The 12,199-nt window shown below is 36.5% G+C and overlaps 1 protein-coding gene across 1 annotated transcript in view; it reads right to left on the bottom strand.

Annotated features, from left to right (window-relative positions):
- Vom2r37 (vomeronasal 2 receptor, 37) overlaps positions 1 to 3,101 on the bottom strand; it is a 61,666-nt gene extending 58,565 nt beyond the window's left edge. The window contains exon 1 of the mRNA XM_039091454.2: positions 2,893 to 3,101. Within this exon, the coding sequence (XP_038947382.1) occupies positions 2,893 to 3,101 (209 nt within the window). The remainder of the gene's footprint in view (positions 1 to 2,892) is intronic.
- Between the last annotated feature and the right edge of the window lie 9,098 nt (positions 3,102 to 12,199).

Below are 12,199 nucleotides of genomic sequence, written 5' to 3'. Positions count from 1 at the left end.
TAGTCCCAATACATGAGAGACCTCCATGAATGGATTTAAAGGATATTCAATGGCCATTCCAACTGCGTATGAAGAAAAGACAATGAGGCTGCAATTCTTGGTCATAGAGGCCTCAATTGTAAGGCCACAGGCAAGAGTGGAGAAATGTGTACAGGATAAAGATATATTTAATGGTGGAACTATTTTCACTGCTAATATACAGAAGGATAAAACGGACAAAGCAATTTCAGATCACTTTTAGGTACTAGAGAAATATCCTAGAAAACTTGTAGGAGCTCCATTTTTCTATTCTTTTACTAGAGAAATTATAATACAAATATAAGCATATACGGAAAAATATGTCTGGGAACTGTATAAGGCAAGATTGTTAATATTTTGTAGTGAAAATATTCTTTTCAAGTAATGAACTACTTTGATTTTATTTTTGAATATATAAAATTTGGCTCTAAAAATGAATATTTTTATAGGATATGATCCGTTTACTCATCATGGAAAAGCCAGCTACTTATGGCTCCTATACCTGACAGTATACTCTTTCCACATATGGGCCTGTTGTTACATTATGTACAAAATACCACATACACATATACAATGGTGCCTGGGCTGCTGAAAGAAGAGAACAGAGGAAAAGGAGAGGAAGAAGAGACCTTAATTATAATGAAATAGAAGGAACTCCACCCAGAATCCAGTGTCCTCCAGCTGCTAGGAGTATAACACATATTTGTGAAGTTATTTAACATGTGATCCTTAAGCAATTGTGTCGACCATGAATTTCTTCCTTAAGATAGGAATTATTGTTTATAGATATACAATTTTTGCTCTGTGACCATCTTTGCTATGTTAGTTTCATACTAAATGTATCAAGACCCCAAATATCTCATGATTTTTTACTTTTGAACATATTTCTTCTACTTTCTTTGATTTTTAGCTTTACACCCCACCAAAGATTTAACAGTTACACAGTAATGTCACACTGAGCAAAGTTCACCTTCATAAGTATTCTTTCTTTCATCCTTCCTTTCTTAATTTCTTCCTTTCTTTCTTTCTTTCTTTCTTTCTTTCTTTCTTTCTTTCTTTCTTTCTTCCTTTTCTCTATATATTTTCTTCCTACTGATTTTCTCATAGCTTTACTTTTTATTGTAAACACCCAGAAATTATGTGCTGAGGAAAAAGTAAAGAATATATCAAATAAAACATTGATAATTATAACTATGTTTTTTTGCCCTGTGAAATTGTATACCAATGGTTTCTGATTCATACCTTTACTAGTTGACTGCTTCTTTTCTTCAGAATGAAATACACATTCCTAATGCTCAGAGTGAACCAATGTGATGATGATGTCTACATACTGTAAACAGTCTCTTACTGTAAGTACTGTGTCCTGTAACTCACACATTACTGAGTATGCAGAAACTTCCTAGATTTGAAGTACTTAAAACAATCATCAATGATGTTATTTTCTTTTCTCAAAAACCTATATTCTGTGACAATTTATTATTAATTTTATTGGATATATTTCTTTATTTACATTTCAAATGTTATTCCCTTTCCTTCCCTCTTTCCTGTCCATAGCCCCCTATCCCCTTCCCCTCCCTCATAAGGGTGTTCCCCCCATCCCCTCTTACCACCACCACCCTGACATTCCCCTGCACTGCGGTCCAACCTTGGCAGGAACAAGGGCTTCCCCTTCCACTGGTGCCCCAACAAGGCTATTCTCTGTTACATATGCAGTTGGAGCCCTGGGTCAGACCATGTATAGTCTTTCAGTAGCGGTTTAGTCCCTGGAAGCTCTGGTTGGTTGGCATTGTTGTTCTTATGAGGTTGAAAGCACCTTTGGCTCTTTCAATTTTTCCTCTAATTCCCCCAAAAGGGGTCCTGTTCTCAGTTCAGTGGTTTGCTGCTAGCATTCACCTCTCTATTTGACATACTCTTGTTGTGTCTCTCAGGAGAGACCTATATCTGGCCCCTTTCAGCATACACTTCTTACCTTCATCAATCTTATCTAGTTTTGGTGCCTAAAAGATCTATTGCACTACTTCATCATCTTTTTACATGGATCCATTAAAATTTTCGATAAATCCATTGGATAAACACCCTTTATCTCCTCTATAAAGAGAAAAACTTAATTTATTTTATTATTTTCCTAAAAAATCAGACCTTTCTGATACTATTTCTTAATATTGCAAATTTCAGAAAAGCCTAAAACCACCGTTAAGTGGTCATCCTTGCAGATAGAGTATTTTTGTGACCACACATACATAAAGGAGGAAAACACTAGAAACATATATGGCAAGCAAATAGGCATTTAAAATCTTTCTGTGAAAAAAAGTTTAAGACCAAAAAAGAAACAAAAACAAAACAAAACAAACAAAAACCCCTAAAACAATGAAATGAAAATGGTATAGACAATATGTGTAGAGTGGTAAAGATTCCCAAATTTTAATGGTGACAGTCCTCTTCTGAAATTAGCTAGATGTAACATAGACAGTACTTGTCACTCTGGCAACATTCTAGTCACTCAGGAATCTCTTCACTCAGTTACATCCTCTCTTCACTCAAGAGCTCATCAAGACTTCTAGAAAACCCGTAAGTTCAAGGTCATACTTAGATTAAATCATCCATACTCTAAAATCATAATGCTGAGAATATTCAAATTATGTGGTGTTACAAGCATGGCAAAGAAAGGATCATGGATATTGAATAATCACAGGGAATATAAAATGAAAAACATCAAAATGATCACTTTTCCTATTAAAGAGGAAAATATACACCAGAAAATATACTTAAAAATTTGAGAATGTAAAAGGATTGTGGAAAAACTAAAGGAAGTTTTAATCTATATAAGCACTGTCATAAAAATTCTGAACTCTTAAAATGAATAATTCTACTTACTGTATATGAACATCTTGGAAATTGTTTGGCACATATTTATGAGGAACTTTGTTACCTGTGTACAAAATATGAAGAGGGAAAAATGCACCAATTGTCATATCTCCTTCATGGTAAAAATAATCCTTGCTTGTTACATAGCATTCATTGTCAGTAAGGGCACACAAAAAATTGGGAATATACAGGAGCCCAAAGGTAAAAATCCAGAACATCCTATTAATATATATATATGTGTATATATATATATGTATGTATATATATATATATATATATATATATATATATATCTGCCCAGTCATAAGACTGATGGATACATATCCAGTGATGCACAGATAGCTATATATTTTGTTCATGTGTTTGTGAACATTTTGTGCTTCTGAATGTTAATGAGTACAGCTGTGGCATTAGTCACAAGTTCTCAAGGACACTTACTTCATTGCCAATGAGAGTTATATAAGTCTTTCCTCCCTTAGGCTCTGCATCTGAGGCCGTGTGTCCTCATAAAAAAACAAGTTGAAAAATATGTTTTGGATCTTCTATTCTAGCTAGAGGCACCATGGTTTCAGAAAAGAAGACAGAAAGAGCTAAAGGATCAAATTCCTGACTGGGCTGTTTTAGCCAACTTTGAAATTTTTAGTAGAACAATTTTGGCTGATGAAATTATGCTACATCAGAGGTTGCAGTGGTAGATGAATTAGAAGAAGTCCTGAAGATGTCCATGCTAGTCATGCACAGGACATGTCAATGGGCCATGATTTTACAAACCAAAGAAAACTTTTAGAAATTACTTGTCCTCCTTACTAACTCTTGTCTCAGAATTTTCTTCTATGATATATTTTTATCTGAAGAAAAATATGGTGTCTCCACAACCAGTTTATTTCTCACTTTGGAAAAGCCAGTATTCTTGCTGGATTTCTCACTTTCAAATTATCTACTTAATTTCAGTGAAAAAAATCAAGTCTCATGTTTACATTCTGAGATTTGAACTTCTCTAGCATAAACTTTTCCTTAATCCAAGGTTAATCTTTGAGTAAAGGTGTCATTGTGATCCATATCTGCATCTAAAGCAGTATGCTCACCTACTGCTTACCATGCTCTGAAAATATTGGGTGTTTCTTATTTATGTAAAATGTATGACAATTTAAAGTCATTTAAATTTAAGGACATATTGTGTGTTCTTTCACCTAAGATACTGGGGGAAGCAGTCTAAGGCAGGGTTCTATTTCTAGCCACCAGCAGTATAGGACAGTGAATGTACTATCTATTGTGATATTGTAATGAAAATATGAACACCCCCACACTTCAATAAGCTTATTCACCCACAAAAGAATGGGAGAATAGAATGAACAAAATCCCAAATGAAACAAAAATAAAAAGCATTACCATAAGAAATGTTAACCAGATACACTGTAGTTTGTTGGGACTGTCGTTTTGCTTTAGCTTAACAATACTCAATGAGAACATAGTGGACAGAACCTGTCTATTCTAAGACTGAAGGCCATGAACAGGCACGGGGAAACCTTCTGCTCAGTATGTCATTGTTTAGTACAATCATGGGTAATAGAGCAAGCCTATGTGCCACTCAATTCAAATATGCTACTCCTTTTGAAGCAGAGAACTAAATCTGTGGAATAGGAAGTACACTGATGAATTCTTCAACAAGATTCTTTGATGGAGGGTAACCATAAGACGTAAACCCAGGGGATTGAAGAGTTGTCTCGGTAACAGTACTGGGCAGCTATAAAGTCTTTTTTTTTCTTGGCATGTTGTGACAAAAATCATTGTTACAATGTCTGAAGTGAATGATTATGTGAATGTAATCTCTTCTTTACTCACATAGACATTATAATCCAAGAAAAGAAAAACTAGTTTGTCATAAATACTTAAGGACAAACATTAAAGAAAAATTAATTAGTAAGCTGATGAGATTGCCTGTGAAGGATGGGGTCATGTTCTGACTTGGAAGGTACAACTGTGTAGCCCTGATTCTCATGTCCTCATCTCTAGCAAGAACAGAGTATGTTGACACTGCACTTACCTTCATACCTATCAATTTCTGAGTTATGAGAGTAAATTTAAAAATTCAAATCTATACTTTCTCTAAACCTGTATTACTCTATATCTCATTTAAAACCTCATACAATGACACATCTTGTTGATACTCCAACTGTCACACCTAGAGGATTTGCAGATGCCATACAAGACAAAGATATATGCAAGATGCCTTACTAGCATTCTTTAGTTGCCCTATCCACATTTTATACCCAGAACTACTTGCCAATGCCAGAAGAAAGTTTCTGAAGATTGTTTTTTCTAACTATTGAAAGAATTGGGCTTATGCCATAAAAAAGAAGACCTGAATTTAGGCTGTATTCTCACATACCAGTCACAGTAAATCAAGGCCCGGACATTATAGATGAAGATATGAATCAGCATTTAAAGCTACTAGCTATTCTTTTGGAAGATTTGAGATCTTTTCACAGCACTAAAATTATAGCTCACAACTATTGGTATCTCCAGTTCTAGGGGAACCAAGCCTACTTCTGGTCTTCTGCAGTCAACAGGTATGTATGTAATACACAAACATACATAGGGCATTATGCCAATGAACACAAAATAAAAATAAAAATCTTCCCATGACTGCTTTGAATTGCCCCATTCTGAACAATGTAAACACTTCTGATGAAAGATCAAAGGTGATTTAGAAAAAAATTGCCACCTCCTCCACAAAAAACCCCTAACTCAACATGTGTAAATTTCAATACAGAAATGTCATTATGTGTTAACTAAAAATGATAAATTTTTAATGCATGAAAAACCAAAGTAACAATTCACATCCAAAAATTATAAATTCCATAGAAAAGACACCCTAAAGGGAATAATTAGAAGAAATTACAAAAAAATTAAAAAGTGACTGTAAATATAGTCAAAGTACTTTAAGAACTCCAAGTCAAGGATGATTAAATAGGGAAGTCAAACTCTGATGTGAAAATAGTTTGGGGCTGAAGAGGTGACTCAGCTATTAAAGGCTAGGGTCGCAGCCAAAATTATAAAAAATAGAATTTGGATTTTACAAGAAAACTCAAATTAAAATTATTCTGGAAAGGAAAAATATAATAAACAAATACAAGCCTCTGTGTAATACCACTCTAACAAAAATGATGTTGCAAACAGAAAGTTAAGGATAGAATTCCAAGTAAGGATGAACTGGATCACAAAATAGTAGGCATTGAGAAACTTAAAACTGTATATGAATGGAGCATGAGAGAGTTTGGGGATATCAAGAATAGATGAAATTTCAGTATTATGATCAGAGAAAGAGAAGAAAACATTGGCAAAGATGGAAAAAATATATACAGTAAAGGTATAACTAATCTTAGGAATGCCAGAGTTAAAAGACATAAGACATGTATACTTAACAGAAAGGAGGAAAAATTTTAAAACACTGAAAAAGAAACCAGAAGTTGGAAAGAATGTAATGCTTCTGAATTGGCAGGAATAATCTTGTAAAAATGTCTATCCTACCAAAAGCAAGTTATATATTCAATGCAATCTCACAAAATATTCAAGTCATCAGAGAAACTGAAAATAAAGTAGTCTTGAAATACACATATAAACAAACAAAGACCCAGAACAAAAAATCTTTGCCATCACAAAGAGTGGAGCAGAGACTGAAGGAAAGGCCATTCCAGACACTACCCCACCGAGGGATCCATTCCATTTGCAGATACTAAACCCACACGCTGTTGCTGATGCCAAGAAGCACTTGCTGACAAGAGCCTGGCATGGCTGTCTCCTGAGAGGCTCTGCCAGAGCCTAACCATACAGATATGGATGCTCACAACAAACCATCAGACTAAACATGAGAAACCCAATGGAGGAATATGATAAAAGACTCAAGAAGCTGAAGGAAATTGCAACCCCATAGAATGAACAACAATATCAGCAAACTAGAACCCAAGAACTCCTAGGGACTAAACTGCCAACCAAAGAATACACATGGAAGGACCTACAGCTCCAGCTGCTTAGGTAACATTATCTGGGATTAATGGGATGGCAGGAAATTGGTCCTGTGAAGACTTGATTCCCCAATATAGGGGAATGCTTAGGGCATGAGATGAAAATGTGTGTTGAATGACAGAGCAACCTCGTATTAGCAGGGTGGAGGGGGGATGGTTCAGGGGATTTGCAGAGGGGAAACCAGGAAGGGGGATAACATTTGAAATGAAAATAAATAAAACACAAATTTTAAAAACTCTAAGAAATATATAGCTAGAGACATCTCTGTTTCATGTTCTATTTTAAATTGAAGCGGTATAATGTTAAGAACAGTATGGCACTATCTTAAAAATAGGCTCACTGCTCAAACCCCATGGGAGAGAGAGCTCACCACCCAGAGAGGTAGGCACTCCTGAGACTGCAGACTAGGAAAGACCACCAATACTGCATACCCCTGTGCACATCCCTGGCCCAAGAGGAAACTGTATAGGGCCCCTGGGAACTGGGAGATAGGGGCTCTCAAGCAGCAGGGCTCCTGTGGTCCATACACCACCTGGACCTGAAGGGACCCGGTCAATAGTTCCCTGCACCCAAATCCTGTGGGAGGGAGAGTTAACCTTCAGAGGGGCAGACACGACTGGGAAGCCAGAAGAGACTACACTCTGCCCACATTTCTGACTCCAGAGGAAAACAACTTACACCATCTGGGACCCCGGTGTGCGGGGGCCCTGAAAAAGGCAGTGCAGATCCCCCTGGTTGCTGCCCTCAAGGAAAGCTCAAAAACAGACCCCCAGGAACAACTTCAGCCTCAGGAACACAAGTAAGATCAACTTTTCTGCTAGAACCGATCTGCCTGATGGACTCAGGACACACACCCACAGGTACGGCTGAAGACCAGTACACAGGAAAGACTACACGCTTAAAAGCAAAACACTCTGTTCCCATAAATGACTGAAAGAAAAGAGGAAAACAGGTCTACAGCACTCCTGACACACAGACCTATAAGACAGTCTAGCCACTGTCAGAAATAGCAGAACAAGGTAACACCAGACACAACCTGATGGTGAGAGGCAAGCAACAGAAACCAAGATTACATGGCATCATCGGAGCCCAATTCTCCCACCAAAACAAAAAATATATATCCAAACACACCAGAAAAGCAAGATCCAGATTTAAAATCACATTTGACCATGATGATGGAGAACTTCAAGAAAGACATAAAGAACTCCCTTAGAGAAACGCAGGAAAACATAAACAAGTAGAAGCCTATAGAGAGGAATCACAAAAATCCCTGAAAGAATTCCAGAAAAACACAATCAAACAGTTGAAGGAATTAAAAATGGAAATAGAAGCAATAAAGAAAGCACAAAGGGAGACAACCCTGGATATAGAAAAACGAAGGAAGAGACAAGGAGCTGTAGATACAAGCATCACCAAGAGAATACAAGAGATAGAAGAGAGAATCTCAGAAGCAGAAGATTCCATAGAAATCATTGACACAACTGTTAAAGATAATGTGAAATGGAAAAAGGTACTGGTCCAAAACATACAGGAAATCCAGGACTCAATGAGAAGATCAAACCTAAGGATAATAGGTATAGGAGAGAGTGAAGACTTGCAGCTGAAAGGACCAGTAAATATCTTCAACAAAATCATAGAAGAAAACTTCCCCAACCTAAAGAAAGAGATGCCCATAAACATTCAAGAAGCCTACCGAACTCCACAAAGATTGGACCAGAAAAGAAACTCCTCCTGTCACATAATAGTCAAAACACCAAAAGCACAAAACAAAGAAAGAATATTAAAAGCAGTAAGGGAAAAAGGTCAAGTAACATATAAAGGCAGACATATCAAAATCACACCAGACTTCGCACCAGACACTAGGAAAGCCAGAAGATCCTGGACAGATGTCATACAGCCCCTAGAAGAACACAAATGCCAGCCCAGGTTAATGTATCCAGCAAAATTCTCAATTAATGTAGATGGAGAAACCAAGATATTCCATGAAAAACCAAATTTACACAATATCTTTCTACAAATCCAGTCCTACAAAGGATAATAAATGGTAAAGCCCAACATAAGGAGGCAAGCTACACCCTAGAAAAAGCAAGAAACTAATCGACTTGGCAACAAAACAAAGAGAAGAAAAGCACACAAACATAATCTCATATACAAATACGAATATAACATGAAGCAACAATAACTATTCCTTAATATCTGTCAACATCAATGGACTCAACTCCCCAATAAAAATGCATAGATTAACAAACTGGATACGCAATGAGGACCCTGCATTCTTCTGACTACAGGAAACACACCTCAGAGACAAAGACTGACACTACCTCAGAGCGAAAGGCTGGAAAACAATTTTCCAAGCAAATAGTCTGAAGATGCAAGCTGGAGTAGCCATTCTAATATCAAACACAATCGATTTTCAACCAAAAGTCATCAAAAAAGATAAGGAAGGACACGTCATATTGATCAAAGGAAAACTCTACCAAAATAAACTCTCAATCCTAAATATCTATACTCCAAACACAAGGGCAACTATATACATAAAAAAAAAAAACCTTACTAAAGCTCAAAGCACACATTGCACCTCACACAATAATAGTAGAAGATTTCAGTACCCCACTCTCATCAATGGACAGATCATGGAAACCAAACTTAAACAGAGACATAGAGAGACTAAGAGAAGTCATGAATAAAATGGATTTAACAGATATTTGTAGAACATTCTATTCTAAAACAAAAGGATATACCTTCTTCTCACCACCTCATGGTACTTTCTCCAAAATTGACCGTATAATTGGTCATAAAACAGGCCTCAATGGATAAAGAAAGATAGAAATAATCCCATGTGTCCTATCAGACCATCATGGGCTAAAGCTGATATTCAACAACAATAAGGGAAGAATGCCTACATATACATGAAAACTGAACAATGCTCTATTCAGTGGTAACCTGGTCAACGAAGAAATAAAGAAATACATTAAAGACTCCTTAGAATTTAATAAAAATGAAGGTACAACATACCCAAAGTTATGGGACAAAATGAAAGCTGTGCTAAGAGGAAAACTCAAAGCTCCGAGTGCCTGCAGAAAGAAAAAGGAGAGAGCATATATCAACAACTTGACAGCACAACTAAAAGCTGTAAAACAAAAGGAAGCAAATATACCCAGGAAGAGTAGAAGGCAGGAAATAATCAAACTCAGAGCTGAAATCAACCAAGTAGAAACAAAAAAGACTATACAAAGAAGCAACGGAGCCAAAAGTTGGTTCTTTAAGAAAATCAACAAGATATATAAACCCTTAGCCAGACTAACGAGAGGACACAGAGAGTGTGCACAAATTAACAAAATCAGAAATGAAAAGGGAGACATAAATACAGGATCAGAGGAAATTCAAAAAATCATCAGATACTACGACAAAAACCTATATTCAACAAAACTTGAAAATCTGCAGGAAATGGACAATTATCTAGACAGATAACCAGGTACCAAAGTTAAATCAGGAACAGATAAATCATTTAAAGAACCCCATAACTCCTAAAGAAATAGAAGCAGTCATTAAAGGTCTCTCAACCAAAGAGCACCCAGGTCCAGATGGGTTCAGTGCAGAATTCTATCAGAATTTCATAGAAGACCTAATACCAATACTATCCAAACCATTCCACAATATTGAAACAGAGTGCTACCGAATTTTTTCTATGAAGCCACAATTACTCTTATACTTAAACCACACAAAGATCCAACACAGAAAGAGAACTTCAGACCAATTTCCCATATGAATATCGATGCAAAAATACTCAATAAAATTCTGCCAAACCGAATCTAAGAGCACATGAAAACAGTCATCCACCATGATCAAGTAGGCTTCATACCAGGCATGCAGAGATGGTTTAATATAGGGAAAACTATCAATGTAATCAACTATATAAACAAACTGAAAGATAAAAACCACATGACCATTTCATTAGATGCTGAGAAAGCATTTGACAAAATTCAACACCCCTTCATGGTAAAAGTCCTGGAAAGAATAGGAATTCAAGGCCCATACCTGAACATAGTAAAAGCCATATACAGCAAACCAGTTGCTAACATTAAACTAAATGGAGAGAAACTTGAAGCAATCCCACTAAAATCAGGGAATAGACAAAGCTGGCCACTCTCTCCCTACGTATTCAATATACTTCTTGAAATTCTAGCCAGAGCAATCAGACAACAAAAGGAGATCAAAGGGATACAGATTGGAAAAGGAGTAAAAATATCACTGTTTGCAGATGATATGATAGTACATTTAAGTGATCCCAAAAGTTCCACCAGAGAACTACTAAACCTGATAAACACCTTCAGCACCTTTGGCTAGGTATAATATTAACTCAAATAAATCAGTAGCTTTCCTCTACACAAAAGAGAAACAAGCCGAGAAAGAAATTAGGGAAACGACACCCTTCATAATAGACCCAAATAATGTAAAATACCTCGGTGTGACTTTAACCAAGCAAGTAAAAGATCTGTACCATAAGAACTTCAAGCCTCTGAAGAAAGAAATTGAAGAAGATCTCAGAAGGTGGAAAGATCTCCCATGCTCACGGATTGGCAGGATTAATATAGTAAAAATAACATTTTACCAAAAGGTATCTACCGATTCAATGCAATCCCCATCAAAATACCAATCCAATTCTTCACGAACTTAGACAGAACAATTTGCAAATTCATCTGGAACAATAAAAAACCCAGGATAGCTAAAACTATCATCTACAATAAAAGGACTTCCAGGGGAATCTGTATTTCTGAACTCAAGCAGTATTACAGAGCAATAGTGATAAAAAAAACTGTATGGTATTTGTACAGAGACAGACAGATAGACCAGCGGAATAGAAGTGAAGGCCCAGAAATGAACCCACACACGTATGATCACTTGATTTTTGACAAAGGAGCCAAAACCATCAAATGGAAAAAAAGACAGCATTTTCAGCAAATGGTGCTGGTTCAACTGGAGGTCAGCATGTAGAAGAATGCTGATCGATCCATGCTTGTCATCCAGTACAAATCTTAAATCCAAGCGGATTAAGGACCTCCACATCAAACCAGATACACTCAAACTAATAGAAGAAAAAGTGAGGAAGAATCTCGAACACATGGGCACTGGAGAAAATTTCCTGAACAAAATACCAATGGCTAATGCTCTAAGATCAAGAATGGACAAATGGGATCTCATAAAACTGCAAAGTTTCTGTAAGGCACAGGACACTGTTGTTAGGACAAAATGACAGCCAACAGATTGGGAAAAGATCTTTACCAATCCT

The sequence above is a fragment of the Rattus norvegicus genome, chromosome 1, assembly GCF_036323735.1.
Source record: "Rattus norvegicus strain BN/NHsdMcwi chromosome 1, GRCr8, whole genome shotgun sequence".
NCBI lineage: Eukaryota > Metazoa > Chordata > Mammalia > Rodentia > Muridae > Rattus > Rattus norvegicus.
This window is presented reverse-complemented; position numbering and strand designations above follow the sequence as displayed.